This window comes from Ostrea edulis, chromosome 1 (genome assembly GCF_947568905.1).
Source record: "Ostrea edulis chromosome 1, xbOstEdul1.1, whole genome shotgun sequence".
Classification (NCBI taxonomy): domain Eukaryota; kingdom Metazoa; phylum Mollusca; class Bivalvia; order Ostreida; family Ostreidae; genus Ostrea; species Ostrea edulis.
In genome coordinates this window covers 51,340,205-51,362,632 of record NC_079164.1, presented here as the reverse complement: position 1 = coordinate 51,362,632, position 22,428 = coordinate 51,340,205, and the positions used below count along the sequence as shown (strand labels likewise).

The following is a 22,428-nucleotide window of genomic DNA, read 5'->3' as shown; positions in this document are numbered from 1 at the left end:
TAAAACCTTATTTATTAGGTCAGTCCAATTTCCAAAGCTTTTTCTTCAAGTTCATTATGAAAACAAGTACAAGTTTTTCCTTTTCCTAATATGGTTTTAAGTACTACAGACTGTACATTAATTAATATATCATGAATCAATAAGGCAAAATTTCACACCTCAAAATGCTACAATTCGTTAACTTTGTGCCGTAATATTTCAATTTCGCATTTGACGTGTGTTGTGAAGAAATTACATGTACTAATAGGCCTAATTTACATTTTATGATATTGTATCTACATGTAGATGTTTTTCTTTTTTTAAAAAGGGGGGGGGGGTTGTTTACAAATAACGTTGTGCACAATAAGTTTTTTTTCTTTTGTTTTTTGTTGTTCTTTTTTCAAAAAGGCATTTTTCAATTAAATATATATCTAGCTAAACACATTATAATCTGAATCTGATCAATCTCATACCAGTAAATTCCTTTAAAAAAATACAAACGTGAGAGTCAATCTAGTTAAATACACTCACAATCGCTACAATAGAGTATACGGCGAGTATCTATGAAGTCTGATTTTGATTAGCCTAGATTGTGTAAAATACAAAGGTTATCTTTTGATAGAACATTTTTTCCAATATCATTCCCACTTTTCTATGGACTGGCTCGGTAAATAATTTCTAACTGAGATTCCTATGAGATATTTGTCGAACATAGACTATCGGATGGTTTCGAAACGGGTGCAGGTACAAATATAAAAGGTTGAATCCCTAAACTCAAGTGTATCTACGGTATTTCACCGTCACTATCCATGGTGTTGCTAAAACTGGCAATTTCTCACAGAAATTAAAACGATGATATACAGGCGTAAACAACTACAATTGTCTCAGATGACGTCATAAGAAAGGGCGATAATTCCTTCATTCGTTTCTATAAACAACGATTTTGGAATAGGTATTTTGCGCATTTACCTGGATTTAAAAAAAATAATAAACACATCAATAAACTTTTCAAAATGGTTTTTAATGAATTATAAACTTTATTTTCAAATCTATTTTTATTACACTAATTAACCTTTAAAATTTATGAATACCACCTTGTTTCAACACAGTGAATGTTTCTTTGTATGGTGTCACTATTTAGTGGTATTGATATTCACTAATGAATGTCTAGTTTGATTGTATTATGGAGATGTAAAAACATTAGAGGCATAGGAGTAATTTCTGTGTTACCACATGCTTCCATTATTTATATACTTCCATAATACAAACAGACTAGACATTTATTGTGTAAATCCTAGCACAAAAATAACTAAATGATGCAGAGACTTCATATGTCCAGAATAGTCAGACCTGTTTGCTATCCTTCAGGTATCTCACAGGTAAGAATAATTCAATATTGAAATTATATCTCTCCTCTTTCAGGGGGAGACATATTTTTGTACTTTCTGTCTCTGCCTGTCCATCTGTCACAAAATCTTGTGAACACTTCTCCTCCTAATTAAATGGCTAATCGGATAGACTTGAAACTTTGTACATTGCTTCATTGCCATTTGTAGATGTGCATATTGTAGGGACAGGAGGATCCAATTATTTTCCTAAAAGTTATAGTGGATCTAAGAGGGGTGGAGGATGTAAAAAAAAAAAAAAAAGAAAGCTTGTGAACACTTCTCCTATATGGCTTATCTGAGAGATTTGAAACTTTGTACAGTGCTTCACTGCCATTTGTAGATGTGCATATTGTCAAGACAGGAGGATCCAATTGTAACAGTTATAGTGGATCTAAGAGGGATGGAGGATATTAAAATTGCTTGTGAACACTTAATTCTCCACCTATATGGCCATTTGCAGATGTGCATATTGTAGGGACATGAGGATCCAATTGTTTTCCATAAAGTTATAGTGGATCTGAGGGGTGGAGGGTGTAATATATTTTGTGAACACTTCTCCTATGCGGTTATGGGAATTCATAATATCTATGTTCCTGCTCATGCTTTCTCCATACCATGCAGTACATAAAGGGGAGGGGGTTTCATTTAGAGCACTTCCAATTTGGGAAACAGGGGAGACATTAGTTTTTCATAAAAACAATCCCTAGTTTGTTAATATTCTCACATTGCATAAAGGATGCCTAGGCTATATAATGATGCATGCAACAGGACAGTGCAGTTACTGTTGGCTGGAAACAAAACACTGTGGCAAGAGCTTTAAATGACCACAAAAGCAGATATCTTTTCTCTACGAATGCCTTAGACTGGTACAGCTGCGAACTGGCCGACTGAAGTTTACAGCTTCTCATTAGGATCGTTTCATGAGGTTACAGCACTTACACAACCGGTTTAGAACTGCACAAAGAATGTAAATGAGACACTAAGAACACATTATCTAAGAAGAAGCTGAGAGACTATGCTGAGGTGTCTCCTCTCCTAAGGCATCAAGCTGCATCACGTTATAGTGGGAATGCACCCCAATAGTCATTTACATGAATTATGTCAGACCCCAATAGTCATTTACATGAATTATGTCAGACCCCAATAGTTGCAGGGACACCATCCAAGTGTGTTCTTTGCAAAGGTGGAACTAACATTGTTCTCTTCTCTGATTCAAGTCAAGATTCATGCTTTACTTATCAGATGGGCTATGGCATGTTTTTCAACATCACGGTGAAAGTAGCTCTGCAACCTGTCATTGTACCGTTTGTCCACCAGCACAACTGAATTTCATCAATGCAATGTTTGGTGTTGTGTCGTGCAATGGACTATATTCACCAAAGCAATGTCAACACGTTACCTTGGCCCCCATAGCAGTACTGATTTCTTGCCAGTAGAGCACATGTGAGACATGTTAGATTAATGCATTCAAATGTGCCCAAATCCACCAGAGTTTCTACCTACTTTATATCAGGCACTTCTGAAAGAATGGTAGACCATATATATTCCCTGTGGCACAAATAAACTGCAACGAAATCCTATGTATAGCAGAATTTGAGCAGGAACCAATGCTAATAGGGGCATATTCATTATTTCAATGGCTACCACCGCTTCAGCTTGACATTTTTTGCCAGAGTGATGATTACTATATCTCAAGTCACTGTGTTATCCAGTAGAATAAATTGTGTATCTTCTATTGGTTATAAAAATTAAACAATATTATTATTGCAATTAATGCATTTTGTTCTTGGTATCTTTACAAATTGTATCGATAGCCATTTCCTCATGAATGCGGTGCAGTTGTGAACATTGAATTATGAATCTTGATAAATACAGCATGTCTATTCTAACAGCTGGGAATTCTTGAAGAAATGAAAGTAGAATGTAGATATAAAGAATAAATTTCATTTTGACTCACCTTGGCAGAAAGCTCAAGTGGGCCTTTTGATCACATTTTGTTTGGTGTCCATCTGTGAACTTTCTTCAGAACCACAGGGCTAATTTCAGCTAAACTTATCACAAAGCCTGCTTGGATAAAGAGGACTCGAGTTTGTTCAAATAAACGATTCACACCCTTTTTCAAGAAAATATTTATAAGTAAAAATTTTGTGACATCTTTTAAAAATCTTACCATGGGGCCAATTTCATTTAAACTTGGCACAAATCATCCTTGGGTAAAGGGGTTTCACAAGTTTGCTCAAATGAATTTAAGGGCCATGGCTTCTCCAGAGGGGAGATAATCTAGAGGCAAAATAGGGTGGGGTCATTTAACAAGAGGCCCATATAGGCCTTATTGGTCACCTAAATACTAGTGAAAAAGTATCACTATACTTCCATGGGCTATGAAATCTAGAAAAAATTTACTGTTCTGAATATCTAAGCTAAATTCTAATGTTCAGCAACAGTATAAAGCAAGATGTGTTCTTAAAACTTCACTGCCCTTAAAGTGCATACACTGATGAAAGACTTTAAATAATAAGTGTAATAACATTAAAACATCAAAATATATGACTAATTTGGACTCATCGTAAAGTCACAACCCTGGGTTGTGAAATTCACAATTTTTCATATATCCTTTTCTGCTATTCCTAAGTATGCATTTAGATTTTATACAGTATCAGCAAACTTACACATAAATACTATATATACAAAGTTTGGCCCCACCCTGGGGTCAAAACCCTTACTCTGGGGAAAATAAAATTTACAATTTTGGTAAAAGACTATACCTGCTCTATCCATTTAGTTTCAATTTAGTATCAAAAGCACTATAGAAAATGTCATTTAAGTGTTTTACACATAAACACTATATAACAAGTTTGACCCCGGGGATCATGAAATTTACAAATTTGATAGAGGCCTTCTTGCTCTACATCACTATGCATTTAATTTTTCTTACATGCATGTGGTTCTTGAGATGAAGATTTTTGAAAATTGGTTATTTTTGGGCAGTTTTTGCCATGCCCCTAAGGCCCCATTCGTGCAGGAATCGTGAAATTTACAATTTATGTTCCCTTTGTTCCAAATATGTTTCATACCAAATTTGAAAAGAATTGGAATGATAGTTATCAAGAAGTTAAAAACGTCTATTGTTCACACATTTAATAACTGATCATTTTGGCCCCACCCTGATACCAAAACCCCTACCCCTGGGATTATCAAATTTACAATTTTGGTAAAGGACTACCCGTTCTTTCTAAATATCTATTTACTTTCAATTTAGTATCAATAGCACTAAAGAAAATGTTATTTAAGTGTTTTACACAGAACCCCTACCCCGGGGATCATGAAATTTACAATTTTGGTAGAGGCCTTCCTGCTCTACATCACTATGTATTTAGTTTTTCTTACATGTGTGTGGTTCTTGAGAAGAAGATTTTTGAAAATTGGTCAATTTTGAGCAGTTTTTGCCCCGCCCCTAGGGCCCCAGAGGTGCTGGAGTCCTGAAATTTACAATTTATGTCCCCCTTGTCCCAGTGATGCTTCATATCAAATTTGAAAAGAATCGGACAGGTAGTTAAAAGAAGAAGTTAAAAATGTTCAATTGTTAACGCACGACGACGGACGAAAACCAATTGCAATAGGTCACCCGAGTTTACTCAGGTGACCTAAAAATCTTCTGATGATATTTGGTTGTTTTACATCCTGTCGAGAATTTTTCATTCATATTGAGACATTAACAGCTGTAGGTGAAATACCACAAATTTAGACCTATGCTTAGTGCTTGCAGCCATAGCAGTGAAGGTTTTTGATGTGCTATTCCCTGCCGTGACATGGGACCTCTGTTTTTAAGGTCATATCTGAGAGACCTGTAATTCTCACTTCTAAATGTTGAGCCTTTGGCAAAGGAGCAATCACTATGTTTAAATTGCATCTTGGGTTTGATATGGCCATGGCACAAGCAAAGCTCAAACTCACGACCTCCTGGTTACGTGAACATTCTACCTGACTAAGTTACTGCGACCTGTTAATGACAAGAGCCACTTAGACAGAAAAGTACATAAAAGCTTCCTGACATAAAGCAGATTCAAGTTTATTCAAGTTAATTAACCCCCTAAGTTTGGGTGGTGCCACAATGGGGTATCAAAGTTTTACATGTGGATAAATAGAGAAAACAAAATATTTGAAAATCTTCTCAAGAATAACAGAGACATGATTAGTCATACTGGTATGCAAGCATCCTCAGTTGGTGCAGATTCTAGTTTATTCAATTCATGACCCCAGCCCCAGCTAGGTTGGGGCCACAAAAGGTTATCATAGTTTTACAGTGTTGAGTCACAAGAATTAAACCTTTGTGTCAAGTCTGAACTCCTAGTAAACTGTCACAAGCAATCTTTGTGTCAAGTATGAGCTGCTAGTGTCTCTCCATTACAAAGTAGTGGTCCAGACATTCATTTCAGTTTTCTTTTACTAGTGTCTTTGACCTGGAGGCCTTGAATTTAACACAAGTCTGGAAGCTCCATAAAAATTGCCGCAAATTTTTTTCTCAGATGTTCAGGAGAAAATTTGGTGCATTTCCATAATATGATCCATACAGCCCGCCTTGCTACACTCTAATCATGATAATTCACCAGGGCGGGGATGTTATGAGTGACATTACATAGGTATAACCACAAACAGAAAATCATACTTGCATGGATTTATTACCATAATAAACTGACTAAATATTTCTGCATTTCTTAAAATATTTTGAACTTGTATCAGATAAAAATATAACTTGCATTGTTTCTGTACAAAGAAAAAACAAGATGAGTGAGCTAAGTACTGCATGGAATGTTACAGAAGTGTTCAATATACAACAGCAGTAATAGCTCACCATTTAAAATAATCTTACAATACAAGACATTAAATGATTTACAATGTCTAACAATGTACTTCAAGTAACAGAAATAATACTTCATAAATAATGAATAAGTACTTATTCAGTATCATATATGAACAAAATTTAAGATATAATTTCGAAAACACAAAAATATGCAGCTTTGCATGTAATGCTGAATCAAACTGACAGGAGGTAAATCCCCCCCAATCACATATACAGGAAGCAAGTCACCTCCCCAATGTGCAGAAAGGTGGCAACCCCCCACCCACAAAGCAAGCAAGCTCTCCCAGCTGTAATGAAAGCAAGAGATTCTATGAACATCCAAAATAAAATGACAAAAGCAATACATTGAAAAAATTTGTACAAAATAATCTGTGTATTTTCATTACTTTATAAAGTGGTCCAAGGAACATGTTACCTGCACATGATTTAGATTAATTTTACTGTTACAAATTACCTCATCCTAACTAACATCCAAATATACCATTAATGGAAAAAAAAGGCTCCAACAATATTCTTTCAACACTCTAATATCAGAAAGTATATATATAAAAAAAAGTGTTCATTCTATGACAGATTTGTTAAATATCAAATTGAAGAAAGACTTCACTCAAATTATAAACTGAAAAGCAAAATCATGTCACTTTACAAAATATACTGAAAATGAGTTTGACCTTGAGAAATAACCTCTTCTTCTCACCATGGGAAATGTGATTATCCTAGCCTTCAATTTGCACTCTTATTTTTCCTTCTATTTTGGTTGAATATGTGCATTAAGTTTGATTATCACATTATTTTTTTTTAGAACTGTTTCTGTCCCATCTTGTGTACATAAAATTACACATGTAAATTCAACCTTTGGTCTAGAAAAACTACAGCCTTCTTTCTCTAATCACTGGGAACATGTATACAAAGTTTGATGATCTGAGCCATACAAGGACTGCTTTTATCTGACCCACAAAGTGCTAACAGACAGACAAGATAAACACACTGAACCATATCAATATACAATCATCCACGACAGGTGAATAAATCTTAATAAACAAATAATAATACAGCACCAAGCTTGAACTCCAACATATATCTGTGACCAGCACATACAAAAAGCACAACATATTTAGACTACAACCTTAAGTTAGTAAAGGGAAGAGAGATAATAAATTGGACCAGACTGGGATTCATACTCAGGACCCCTAAATCTCCAGTCAGATGCATTACCAATTGAAGTATTTGATCACTGCCAATCATACTGATCTGACCAACACATTCCTCCCTGCTTTAATGTCTTCGCCATTGAATAAAACCAGGCTCTACCCTGGCAGGCAACTTCACCTGGTAGTTCCTGTGGTAGTTAAGGAGGCAGGCAACTTCACCTGGTAGTTCCTGTGGTAGTTAAGGAGGCAGACAACTTCACCTGGTAGTTCCAGTGGTAGTTAAGGAGGCAGGCAACTTCACCTGGTAGTCCTCGTGGTAATTAAGGAGGCAGGCAACTTCACCTGGTAGTTCCTGTGGTAGTTAAGGAGGCAGGCAACTTCACCTGGTAGTTCCCGTGGTAGTTAAGGATACCAAATGTAACAGGAACAGAGCTGGATAAAATCTATGACCCAGACCATGTTTCAAATTCATGCACTGTAAATCTCTAGTCAGGTGCTCTATTACCTGGGCTATCCACCATTGGAATGCCACATCCAACTGCCATATTCCTTTTCCTTAATTATCCTGCTCTTCCAATGCAAGCATTATCCTTTCCAGCTACATTTTGGTGTCATGACTTGCTTCTGGAATTGACAGTTGAAAATGTCTATCAAGGGAGATCCTAGTTGGGGGAGGAAGGCAAAAAAAAAAAAGAAGTTTAATGTGGTGGTCAAAAAGGTTTGGTTTGCCTGTGCTCAGCTGTAAAGCAACTGCCTTAAAAGATTCAGGGGAGTACGAGTTCAAATTCTGGTCTAGTCCTTTGTATTTCTAACTTCGCTATTAAAAACTCTCAAGGAAATATTGGTTACACCAAAAATATTGTTCTTTTCTGGTTTCTTCAATTTTGTTAAATGATATTGTTAGAAGCAAAGCAATGCTATGACATGGAACTTGAATGTACAAACCAAAGACAGACATGTTGAAAATAACACAACAAAGTAAACATAAAGGTTGTTAAGAAAGTTTAAAGACAATGCTGATAGTATCTTACTCATCTGATATAATTACATATCAAATATTTACAATTTTTTTCTTAATTCTCTTCACAAGAATAAATATATGAAATATTTTTTCATACTATTTTTCACAACTCGTGGTAATTATGAACTTTCTTTACATATCCCTTGAACATGTACAAATATGATTTTGAGCATTTTGAATATATACTTAAGGTAACCCATACTTGCACTATTACGGGTTGAAATTAGAAAAAACGGCATTTATTTCCTTTTAATATAGTTCAGTTTAACTAAACCTTAAAGAAAATGAATATGTTGCCATCAGTTTTTCAACATCATAAAAACTTGCTCAAATGACATAATTTTAATCTTAACAGTTTCCCAAAAAATGTTACTTTAAAAATCTATATAAATTTATTTGTGCACATCAGGGAAATCATTGTAAAATGGACATACAATATAGAAAATACCCAAATAAGAGTTACTGCCCTTGGCAACATTTTAAAATGCAAATAATTGATTATTCATTAAAAAAAATATTAACTTTTTAAGTATCTTATACTAAATCAGATATTTTATTGTATCTCTTGAGTAATACTGCTACCAAAGATACATATCTATAAAGATAAAAGGTTGATTAATTTGTAAAAACTTATGACATCACAAGTTACCTTAATTTAGTGAGATTCAAGTTGGAGCATCTTTAGTGCTAATGCAAGCTAGAGTTCAAATATGAAATTTTCTTTTTAAAGCTGTATGACCCGATGTTCATGTATTATTTTTGTACATTATTACTTTAAAGCAGATTGATTACTTTATAAAGTTAATAACTTTCCCTTAATTACATGCTTGAAAACATCTGCATGTAAAAGAAAACTGAGAATATTATTTAAAAAGTAAATATAGTGTGGTACATATATAAATCATCCCATAATAGACGTCTATAAATTGACCCACGCACGTCAGGGGAATCCCAACATGATGTATTAACTCATACGCAACTGTCTAGTTTTAAGGCTGAAAGAGCGTAAAACAACGAATTACTAAGAGGTATTTGATATTTTTATTTCTATTAAACCTATGGCACGGTACTGTTGTAACAAAATACACAGCTTTACACAGATGAGACCACTGATGATCTGAAAGTTTGAACTGGTCACGTGACTGTCACTTGAAATGGTAGAGTGACGTGGTTATTTGTAAACATCGATTTAAAATCAAATAATTTAGGTTAAAACAGGTGAAATAATGTATGATATGTCATACAGCCTCATAACTACATACATGTACGTGCGATGATTTATTTGCGTTTTTACGAGATGGAAAAAAATATTGGTAATTCGGACCATACAGCTTTAATATCTTTATCATAGTAGTTCTAATTCAAAATTAAGCCAAATAGTACAGCCTTTCCAACTGGGTTAAATTTTAAACAAGCTAAAACAAGTATACATATATTTATAAATTTTCTCTGATTAAAATAGTCTAGCTTAGTATGGGTTTCATACAAAAATACATAAAGATATGAAAAGTGTGTGGACATCACTTGATAATTATAAATGGAATGAATATCCTGGAATTTGGTTCTTAGATGCATACCTTCACACAGAACATGACTGCATCACATTGAAAGAGCATGTGGTGAAATATTCAAACAAAAACATCTTCACTGTCACAAACAAAGGTAAGGATATCGTTATTTCTTTCTTCCTGAATGTTTGACAAGTCTGGATGGGACTGAGTTTGCCGTCTGGCAGCCTGGTTGTACCGACGTCGGGTCAAATCTCCTAATGAGGCTGATGCTTGTATTGGTGTGTTAGAACTTTCAGATGATCCTTCATTCTTGTTTTCTTCCAAGTTCAAAGGTTGTAAATGTGAATGTATGGGGAGATTTCCTACTGAGCGTGACATAGGTCGATCTGCATCTAGAAGGCATGGCTGTCGAAGGGCATTCTCTTGTCTAGTGTTTCCTATTGGCAGACCACTGGTCAGTCCTCCATTGGAATGGTCAGAGTTTTCCATCGCTAAGCTACTCCTGGAAGTAACACACTGTGTGATTGGCAGGTGTTGTAAGGACATAGCCATCCCTCTCCTGTCCTCAGTCCATCTCTCTAAGGAATATAGGTTGGCAAGGCTGGCTGAATTTGTCTTTGGTGGTGAATTTTGTGAACTATCATAGTCCTTAAAAGCTTGATTCAGTGTGCCCCTATTCTCTCCATTAGTGAAATGGTCCTCACTAAAGAGCAAATTCTTTGAGCTGCTATCAGATGCTCTGTTCCTTTGATTACCTTTTGATTTTGTTTGATTTCCCGCCCTATCACCCTTGTGATGATTTGCGCCTTTGGAGTAAGATTGACATGGGGGAGAAACCGAAAATTGGGGAGACATCTGACTTGATGTATTAGGGGAGTTCTGTGTTTCAGTGAAATTTACTTTCCCTCTGCCGTCCTCCCTCTCTAACATGTGTCCTTGCTTCTGGGGTGGAATTCCTCTTCCACTGACTGTTGGAACTGAGTGACTTTCATGTGGATTTCTCTCTGAAGCTTCTCCTACATTGTTCTTATGTCTGTGGGAATCAACCTTTCTTCTGTCTATTTGCCTTCTATCTTTTGCTTGACTTGGAGCCCGCTCTGTAAACTCATGCTCAGTACTCTCCCTGTTTGGAGACCTATGATAGGGTACCTCTGTGTAAGTGGGACTGTAAATTTGTGAGACATTTTGGTTCAATGAGACCTCAGTAGACGACTCAGAGCTGTAAGACATACTATATGTATGATTCACTGGTCGGATTTCTTCACTTTCTGCGGATGAAGTGTTGGATGCTTGGGTTTCATTGTTTGGCAATGATCGGTCTAAGGTACTGAAGTCTGGTGGGGGATACTCCTCTTCAGGGTACTCCTCTTCAGGGGGGTCTGGAATTTGTCCAATAGCTTCATGGTATGTGGGGGGTTTCAGTATACCATTTTCACATGCCTGAAGAGAGTGTTTAATCATTATAAATCTTAAACAGAATGACTAATTTAATGTACACAAAAATGAAATGTTAAAGCAATCAATGGAAACTTTAATGAAATGTATAACAGAAAACAATATTTCCATGTAGCCTACCAGAGGAGGCTCTTCGTATGGTGGACTCTCCAGGGCTTCCTCATAGGTTGGAGGGAATTCTGCAGGTCTCTGTGTTTGCCTATTTCTACGACCTCCTAAAGGGATAGAACTTTTCATTACTGTATATACATGTTAACGGTATATAGAGAGACTGTCCATGGAAAAACTAAGCAGAAGCCAATACAAGCATATATAAGTGGCACATGGTATAATGATAATACTTTAAATTTTGTTTCTCTTTGAAGGTGACTGGTCTCCCCTGTCTAACTTATAATGCTATACAGCAGCAAACAAAAAATAAAACAATAATGCAACAACAGCAAACAAAAAATAAAACATATAATGCAACAGCAGCAAACAAAAAATAAAACATATAATGCAACAGCAGCAAACAAAAAATAAAACATATAATGCAACAGCAGCAAACAAAAAATAAAACAATAATGCAACAGCAGCAAACAAAAAATAAAACAATAATGCAACAGCAGCAAACAAAAAATAAAACAAACAACAATTCTGTAGATGTAAAATACAGTGTATTAAACACTCAAATAGATGTAAAATACAGTGTATTAAACACTCAAATGGATGTAAAATACAGTATATTAAACACTCAAATAGATGTAAAATACAGTATATTAAACACTCAAATAGATGTAAAATACAGTGTATTAAACACTCAAATAGATGTAAATTACAGTGTATTAAACACTCAAATAGATGTAAAATACAGTGTATTAAACACTCAAATAGATGTAAAATACAGTATATTAAACACTCAAATGGATGTAAAATACAGTATATTAAACACTCAAATAGATGTAAAATACAGTATATTAAACACTCAAATAGATGTAAAATACAGTATATTAAACACTCAAATAGATGTAAATTACAGTGTATTAAACACTCAAATAGATGTAAAATACAGTGTATTAAACACTCAAATAGATGTAAAATACAGTATATTAAACACTCAAATAGATGTAAAATACAGTGTATTAAACACTCAAATAGATGTAAAATATAGTATATTAAACACTCAAATAGATGTAAAATACAATGTATTAAACACTCAAATAGATGTAAAATACAGTGTATTAAACACTCAAATAGATGTAAAATACAGTGTATTAAACACTCAAATAGATGTAAAATACAGTGTATTAAACACTCAAATAGATGTAAATTACAGTGTATTAAACACTCAAATAGATGTAAATTACAGTGTATTAAACACTCAAATAGATGTAAAATACAGTGTATTAAACACTCAAATAGATGTAAAATACAGTGTATTAAACACTCAAATAGATGTAAAATACAGTATATTAAACACTCAAATAGATGTAAAATACAGTGTATTAAACACTCAAATAGATGTAAAATACAGTGTATTAAACACTCAAATAGATGTAAAATACAGTGTATTAAACACTCAAATAGATGTAAAATACAGTATATTAAACACTCAAATAGATGTAAAATACAGTGTATTAAACACTCAAATAGATGTAAAATATAGTATATTAAACACTCAAATAGATGTAAATTATTGAAAATGAAAATCATTGTTCTTCAACAATTTACGAGGGCTGTCCAAAAAGTTCATGGACACATGATATTTTTCTCTCAATATAATAATTGTGGTTATTTTGTGAAATATCATTTTAATATGATATTTTCTTAAATATTGAATACGAACTCAACCTTGCATCAGAAGTAACTTATTATTCTATGTTGCAAATATATAAAAGAACATGTAAAGTCTTAAAACATAACCATTAAAATATCCTAAAATAGCCATAACTTTCTAAAATTACAAGCTGCACTGGTTTACTTGGCATATCATAAATGTATTTCCACAGATTTTGTAGAAAAATTATTCAGCAGCATTTCTCTCCCACAAACTTTGTTCAAAGTGCATGTTTAGGAAAATTGTCTTTCTATGTAGTTGGTGTGATATATTGATTGATTGATTGTATATTGTGATTGATTGATTGCATTTTGTTTATCATCCCTCTCAAGAATTTTTCACTCATAAGGAGACATCACCATTGCCAGTGAAGGGCTGCAAAATTTAGGCCTATGCCCGATGCTTATGACTTTTGAGCAGGGAGGGATCTTTATCGTGCCACACCTGTTGTGACATGGGACTCGATTTTTTGGGGTCTCATCCAAAGAACCATCCCATTTATGCCTCTTACAACAAGCAAAGGGTACTGAGGAACTATTCTAACCCAGATCCCCACGGGAATTCCTTAAGCTCTTACTTCTGCTAATTCTTCCACTGATGGTTGGTATCCCTGCTGCCCTGTCCATTTCCAGTGCCTGTGCATTGCGACATCGTCGGATGAGGAAGAAGAGGACACATAAAATGATGAGGAAGAAGACAGAGATGACGAGAGGAACGATGACGCTGACTGTCATGCTGTAGTTACTGCTGCGAGACCAACCAGAACCTCCACCTGTTGAAATCAAATAAAAACTGTAGTTTAAATAGGTTAAACAAATACATGTAGATAGCCATGTTGGAACAGTGGGAATGCTACCATCAGCAACCAAGTTACCAAGAATACTGCCAAAAATAGGGCATCGCTATAAAATAGGGCATCACTATAAAATAGGGCATCACTATAAAATAGGGCATCACTATAAGATAGGGCATCACTATAAGATAGGGCATCACTATAAGATAGGGCACTGCTATACTGCCCCAAACATCAGGGTCCCAACTCTCGAGTACAAACTACGATTCATACCCTATCTCATACCACCACCAAATCATTGGAATCCAATATAGCTAAGAAAATGAAAACTGCATAGACTACATCCAAAGTTTGAAACCCACATGTACAATTTCATATACTATCATTTGTACAATTTCATATACTATCATTTGTACAATTTCATATACAGGTGACTCTCGATAACTCGAAGTTCAAGGGACCTTGATAAAACTTCGAGAAATCGAGAGTTCGAGAGATCAAAATTCGGAAATTGAAAGTCCGCCGGTATGGTTCATATTTTACAGTAATCGGAAATGTATACCAACAAGATCATATCGTATTGACATGTTTTCCTTCATATTCCTCAGGTACTTTGATATCAAAATAAAAAAAACTTATTTTGCATTAATAAAAACATTTCAAAGTTTATGTATTTATTTGCTCTTTAATCATGCTAAGATAGGCATACAAAACCAAGTTCAGATGATGCTTTACTATCGCAAACTAAACAGTGCACAATGTTATGTCGCTTTACCCAAAACACAAATTCTAACAAATGAGTAAAACGATGTTTTAGAGAAACTTTACACAGAGAACAAACTCGAGAAATTTAACAGTCTGTAGATATCTAAATCATGTATAAAACTTACTCTCTTGTTGTCATGTCAAAACAAACTATAGATTTTATTCATAGTTGGATTATATATAATTTTAATCATCACAACTCAAAACCCCAGTGCAAGGTGTAAACTGACCAATTAGCCAATTATATACTCAGGCTGTCACCTCCACAAAGAAGCACCATTCTCACTTAGCTAAAATTCTGAAATTGTTATTCCCACTTAGCTAAAACTGATTTTCACACCTGAGTGGTCCCTGGGTATAGTCTGTTAATTCCTCTCTCATTTTGTAACTTACAAATGGGGATCACGTTTTGACAGAAAAAAAAGGGTGTAAAACAAGAAATGAACAATGTTCAGTAAAAAAAAAAGTGATTCAACTGGAATGTGGAATGATTACTAATTGTAATTGCAATTGAAATAATTTGGATCACACATGTTACAAAATGTAAACACTATGAATATGTACAATGTGCATGTAAACAAAGGGCAGGTTGACTCAAAATAAAACATAGGAGTAAGTGTCAAATTTATAATGTGAATAGGATACATTTAGGCAAGAGATGAAATAATCATTACGTACATATGTTTACACCGCGGTAATATTGTAAAGAAAAATGATCTATGACATGCTTGTAAACAATACACTTTGAAGACGAATTAATTAAATCTTTAACTTAGTAATATAACTCAAGTTTTTCCGAATCAAATGTAGTATTTTCTTGTTCACACCAAATATTTACCCTAGACCAATCTCAAACTATTTTTCTTTCACACAATAAGCCCAGTATTTGTTACAATTTTTCATTCTATCACATTTGTAATATGATTTAGCAATTTCTAATAAATGATTTTCACTATGTAACACTTTAAACAAAAATTTGAACATCCTAGAATATGGAATAATTCAAGAACACTGAAAGGTTTAGTGCATGAATGGTTTATTACTTCTGTCATGAATTTTGAAAGTGATTCTCTCTCTCTCTCTCTCTCTCTCTCTCTCTCTTAGTTTATGAGATCGCTTGGTTAGAAGAGCAGCTGTTCTCCCTCTGATTCCTGAACACCAAGTGGAGGATGTGTGGTTTCAGGCACTGGAAGATGATGGCCAGGATGTCCTACGTTTCAAGGACTATGTTAAATATACCACATTGTCTATAAACGTACTGAAACAACTTCTCAGAGTCCATTTGAAGAATAACTGATACCTGTTCCGGATATATACATACACATTTGATGTGTTTACATCAGTAAAAGTAAGCAATGCTAGATTTAGACTGAATGTCGGTGTATACAATGGCATGCTCACCGACTGATATAATTTTCATTTATCAAAGATGGAGAGAGAGAGAGAGAGAGAGAGAGAGAGAGAGAGAGAGAGAGAGAGAGAGAGTTTTAGAACTACTCTTTGTTGACGATTTAGGGAAATGTAAAGATATAAACACGGACACATTTTTGTGAGGTTTTTAAATATATTTGCTATATAAAATATACCATCTGAAGTTACATGCATATTACTTGACGTGTTTTGCGGTACCCAAGAAAATTATATCCCATTCATGCAACATAAATTTGTATCGTTTAGTACCTCTATTCAATGTATTTTGTAAATACCCACAGCAGGCAGACATATTATATTCGTATGTACTGTAACATGTACATGTATATTACATACACATGTAAGCAGACCTGTTACATAGTCCTTGGTGTACATGCCATAACAAGTAATTTTATCTGACTCAATCGACGTTTTCAATCGAAGTGTTTATATTTATCACCAAAAAAAATAAAAAAAATTTTAAAAAAAATTAAAAAAGAAAAAGAAAAAGAAAAAATTCAAGAGCCATTTTATTTTCCATAATTCATTTGAATAGGAAGACATTGAACAGCACCTTCGAAAATATGATTGCGTTCTACTCAACAATTTTTGGCAAATACATGCATTATTTTCCTCACTTTAATTAGCACAAGATTGCTCTGCAAAATGTCTATGAACACGATAAAGTTACATGTAAATGCATAATGTATTTTCCATAGGATGCCAGTTTTTAATACTCTTTGATCTCAATTAGTATTTTTATATAAAAAGTGAGAATTATAACTTTTAGAAAAATATTCTAGAAGAATCGGGGGACTGTAAATCCTGTAAGGTCGATGACGTTGTTCCGAAAAAGCGACCGTCGGAAGACAGCGTCAGAGTTAACAATGCAATATTGTAACGTTATTTTCTCAATATCAGCAACAAAGAAATGGTACATGTGATATATGAATGAAACGTGAAAATTATCATCTTTCTACCTGCAAAAATATGGTCGGCTTTTGAAGCGCGACCAATTTTGGCCAATAATGTCCCTTGTCCTTTTCTAAATGTGTTTCATGTATAAAAATAAAGAATTAATCTCAAGTCTTTCTTTTTTTTTTTTTGAAATGGAATTTTACTGACCAATTTTAATACTAAACCAAATTACCTGTGATATGTTACAGAACAGACTATAGGTTACCTGTAATTATTTTCCTTTGTTCTTTGACACCCTTACCTGTGCACCTTTCCCATCTAGCTAAAACCAGTCACCCATACAAATTTCAGAATTTTAGCTAAATGGGAAGACACCAACTAGGTAAACACCTAATTACCCCTCCAGCATTCAACAAAATCCAGGTAAGGCCAAGCAGAAATTATTACACTTCTGGGTAACAGTGGGTATACGCAACCACCACTTCTCGAGATCGAGAGTGAAAAACATTGAAATGTGTTTTATGGGACCCAACTTCACTTCGATAGATCGAACGTTCGAGAGATCGATAGTAAATTTGCTTTGTTACATAGAGAAAAAAATCGGGACCATGATTTCACTTCAAGAGATCGAAGTTCGAGCCATCGAGAGTCACCTGTACTATCATTTGACGACATCAAATTAACTGAATTTGTTATGTTTCCAAAAGTAAAGTGCAGACATGATTTTTGGACTCAAACACACTACTAGGGCCAGATCCCAAGTTTGAAGTCCAAATGGCAAACTAGAATTCATATCCTATCTTACAATACCATCCAATTATTTGAATCAAAGTTACAGAGAAGCAAAGATATGATTATGCAGACAACTAATGAAATGAACGGCCCATGACCCTTCGCGGTTACTCGAGTTATTCTCAGATTACAAGTATTGCATGTTGATGGTGCATCAAGTGCATCTTCCAAACTCCGACAACTGATTGTTTGCAGTTCATTTAAGGACAAAAAAACGATGTTTAATTCTTCTGTTGTTTCTATATTACAAAATTTTGGCCTCATCAAATACATATATCTGTGACTTTTTGGCATAGGGAGAGAGTGACCTAGATCTTGGCAACTGACCAATTGGTTCTGGGTCATGACACATGGAATTCAATCACACCCATGATCTATATGTACTTCTGTCAATCCACTTAACCTCCTTCATTATTTACACACAAATTAAGCTATTAAACACATTCAATTTTCAGTCAAATATGCCCATATCAATGAAAAAACAACAAAATATGAATTTCTGGAAATCAAAAAATATACTCTGTTCCTCAAGATGAATGGTATGAAAAAACTTTGCAGCTGCATGGATCGTCATTCTAGAGTGAAACTTGCAGAAATTATATAATCGTTTATGCAGTGCATACACCATACAGGAAACAAACATTGGGTTTCCATATGGTTTAAGTTTTGTGGAAACTAAAGAATTGTCCATTTTTCTTTGCAGAATATTTCTAAGCTTCCATAGAAAACACTTTCTTATCCATTATGGAAGGATCGAGGTACTATCAAAACAGAGAGTCTTACCTAGACACTTAGTGTTGCTTTCATCTGAATTATCTCCACAGTGGTTAAATCGATCACACTCCAGTTCTGATGGGATACATCGCATCGTCTTACAATAAAACATTCCCATCCTGCTGCAGTCTGTCAAATAATTATTCATATATATACAGTCATTTACAGCAAGTATACCTGAAATAAAGGGTACAACAAAACTTCTTGAATATATATCGTGTACATATTCTGAAAGTAACAGTGTTAAAGTCCAGTACCGGGTAATGATTGATACGAAATTGTAGGCTTGATCCATAGTTATCAATATTCTGGGAAGTGTTTCTGCCAAATTCAATGGTAGACTGATCTTATAAATGAATAGAATGACACTGCATGTCTAAGAAATTTGTAAAGACCCCTGTATACATCCAGACGACTCGCTGTTAATCATTGTCCCAATTATATACATGTACAGATAACTCTTCCACAGCTCATTTCCGTTTGTGGATGGATAGTAAATGATGATGATATTGTGAGCTCTATCTTTACAAATCTATAGTTTAGTACTTTGTGGATAGTAAATGATGATGATATTGTGAGCTCAATCTTTACAGATCTATAGTTTAGTACTTTGTGGATAGTAAATGATGATGATATTGTGAGCTCAATCTTTACAAATCTATAGTTTAGTACTTTGTGGATAGTAAATGATGATGATATTGTGAGCTCAATCTTCACAGATCTATAGTTTAGTACTTTGTGGATAGTAAATGATGATGATATTGTGAGCTCAATCTTTACAGATCTATAGTTTAGTACTTTGTGGATAGTAAATGATGATGATGATATTGTGAGCTCAATCTTTACAGATCAATAGTTTAATACTTTGTAGATAGTAAATGATGATGATATTGTGAGCTCAATCTTTACAGATCAATAGTTTAATACTTTGTAGATAGTAAATGATGATGATATTGTGAGCTCATTCTTTACAGATCTATAGTTTAGTACTTTGTGGATAGTAAATGATGATGATCTTGTGAGCTCAATCTTTACAGATCAATAGTTTAGTACTTTATGGATAGTAAATGATGATGATATTGTGAGTTCAATCTTTACAGATCAATAGTTTAGTACTTTGTGGATAGTAAATGATGATGATGATATTGTGAGCCCAATCTTTACAAATCTATAGTTTAGTACTTTGTGGATAGTAAATGATGATGATGATATTGTGAGCTCAATCTTTACAAATCTATAGTTTAGTACTTTGTGGATAGTAAATGATGATGATATTGTGAGCTCAATCTTTACAGATCTATAGTTTAGTACTTTGTGGATAGTAAATGATGATGATATTGTGAACTCAATCTTTACAGATCTATAGTTTAGTACTTTGTGGATAGTAAATGATGATGATGATATTGTGAGCCCAATCTTTACAGATCAATAGTTTAGTACTTTGTGGATAGTAAATGATGATGATGATATTGTGAGCTCAATCTTTACAGATCAATAATTTAGGGCTGTTCCAGAAATGATCAAATGGGGGGGGGGTCGGGCGGCAAATGATATTTTTTGTGTGGGTGGTCGTATTTTTTCATATTTTAATTGGTCCGTGGTTGGACTGTTAAAAAAATATTTATTATGGGTAGTGGGTAGTTTCTATTGTTTTATTTTGTGCCACGTGGGTGTTGAGTTTTCAGAATATTTTTATTGTCGCTCTTGTCGTGTTGGTTACAAAACGTCGGAGGGAAAATTGAAAACGTGCTTTCGAAATGCTGCTTTCGAAATCGGAAATCGGAAGTAACATAGAACTATTCGAGTTGTCGCTCTTTGCAGTGCATAACTTTCCATTACGGCACTCTTCAAATTAGAGGCGCGTTTAGTAGGGTCCCTTTGGATGTGATGGCGGCGAACTCTGTTCTGTAGATTATTACAGTTTACAGTGCATCGATTTTGGGAATATTTTGAAACCAATAGGTATTCCGTTTTCTAATAAAAATAGCCAAACCTTAGTTGGTTTATACAAGGGTACCGATGCATTATATTTATCAGTGAGTGTGATGGTGATATAGAGGCCTCCGGGCGCGGGCTCCATTAGAAAACAAACGATTCGTGGAAAAACATATCCGTACCCATTTCATGATAATAGCATCGTTTGGACTCCCAATCTTTCCAACATTCCCGCCATAGATGCCTTTGATTGTTGATGTGACATCGTTTCTTCAGAACTACTGTGATACAATGTCGCACAGGCATTACTGCGTCATTGACTAGAATGTTTGTCCCGAAAACCTCGCGAGATTTGTACTGTTTTCATTTTTAAAAATATTTTTGTGGTGGGTCTGGTTAGTTTTTTTTTTCATTAGATGGGTCATTGTAAAATGAGTTTATTAATTTGATGGGTCATGGGGTAATTTTTTATTTTTTTTTATGGGTGCTTGGTATATACAAAAGGTGCCTCCCGACCCCCCCATGTATTTATTTCTGGAATAGCCCTTAGTACTTTGTGGATAGTAAATGATGATGATATTGTGAGCTCAATCTTTACAAATCTATAGTTTAGTACTTTGTGGATAGTAAATGATGATGATATTGTGAGCTCAATCTTTACAGATCTATAGTTTAGTACTTTGTGGATAGTAAATGATGATGATATTGTGAGCTCAATCTTTACAGATCTATAGTTTAGTACTTTGTGGATAGTAAATGATGATGATATTGTGAGCTCAATCTTTACAGATCAATAGTTTAGTACTTTGTGGATAGTAAATGATGATGACATTGTGAGCTCAATCTTTACAGATCAATAGTTTAGTACTTTGTGGATAGTAAATGATGATGATATTGTGAGCTCAATCTTTACAGATCTATAGTTTAGTACTTTGTGGATAGTAAATGATGATGATATTGTGAGCTCAATCTTTACAGATCAATAGTTTAGTACTTTGTGGATAGTAAATGATGATGATATTGTGAGCTCAATCTTTAGACTACAAATCAATAGTTTAGTACTTTGAAGATCACATCAGTCACTTTTCTGGAACTTTCAGGTAATGGTTTGAAAACCTCCAACTCTAAACTGCATTTTCATTCAAGTGGACAATACTGCAATCTGTACATGTAAACATCCCTTGCTTTTTTTATACAGCAGAGGACTTTTCACACTGACCTGCGGAGCCTCGGTCTCGATAGGAGGTGTACACAATCCGTAGATTGTCCATAGGGCGGACCTTTCCTCGGAACCGTATGTAAAATCCTCTGTCACTAATGTAGTGGCCTTTGTACACACTGTTGGGATACACTTTGTCCTCAAGTACTCCATCTGATGTCAAACCATCTCGAATTTCTACCACCTGGTTGCTGTGGCTGACTGTAACAAAATACTATGTTTATGTAAAGATTTATATATATCTTTACTGATACAATTAATTTACATTTTCTTTATTGCATATCTACCCTACATCCTTCAATGACACCATCTTTCTCTTAAAATCAACTCTTGTCAAAGCATCCAGATAGGACAGCAAAAATTCCATATTAACAATTTGTAATCATCTTGTTACTTTTGGTCAATTTAATTCAATGGCTGTTAGCCAAGTTTAATTGAGCTTTGAGCAATTTAAAAATACATGTCCTAGTACATTCAAATTATTATTTTGTAAGTAAGTTGAAGTTCAGCAGAAAATAAAGTGATTTTAATGAAAAGGTTAAAAGGCATTATAGGAATATTTATGGATAAACATATAGTATTTGTGGATTTCTAAGCTGCAAATGAACAATTCAGAGAGCTGTATTAACCATGAACTACT

At 34.3% G+C, this 22,428-nt stretch overlaps 1 protein-coding gene across 4 annotated transcripts in view; it reads right to left on the bottom strand.

Annotated features, from left to right (window-relative positions):
- Positions 1–6,027: 6,027 nt before the first annotated feature.
- LOC125650701 (uncharacterized) overlaps positions 6,028–22,428 on the bottom strand; it is a 35,474-nt gene continuing 19,073 nt past the window's right edge. For 3 of the 4 annotated variants that reach the window (XM_056153484.1, XM_048879199.2, XM_048879210.2), the window contains 5 exons: positions 21,789–21,989; positions 18,644–18,763; positions 13,760–13,954; positions 11,487–11,581; positions 6,028–11,351 (listed from right to left, as the gene is read on the bottom strand). In XM_056153484.1, coding sequence (XP_056009459.1) covers positions 10,029–11,351; positions 11,487–11,581; positions 13,760–13,954; positions 18,644–18,763; positions 21,789–21,989 — 1,934 coding nt within the window. In that variant the 3' untranslated portion in view covers positions 6,028–10,028. The remainder of the gene's footprint in view (positions 11,352–11,486; positions 11,582–13,759; positions 13,955–18,643; positions 18,764–21,788; positions 21,990–22,428) is intronic. The other variant, XR_008799826.1, reaches the window with a different exon arrangement.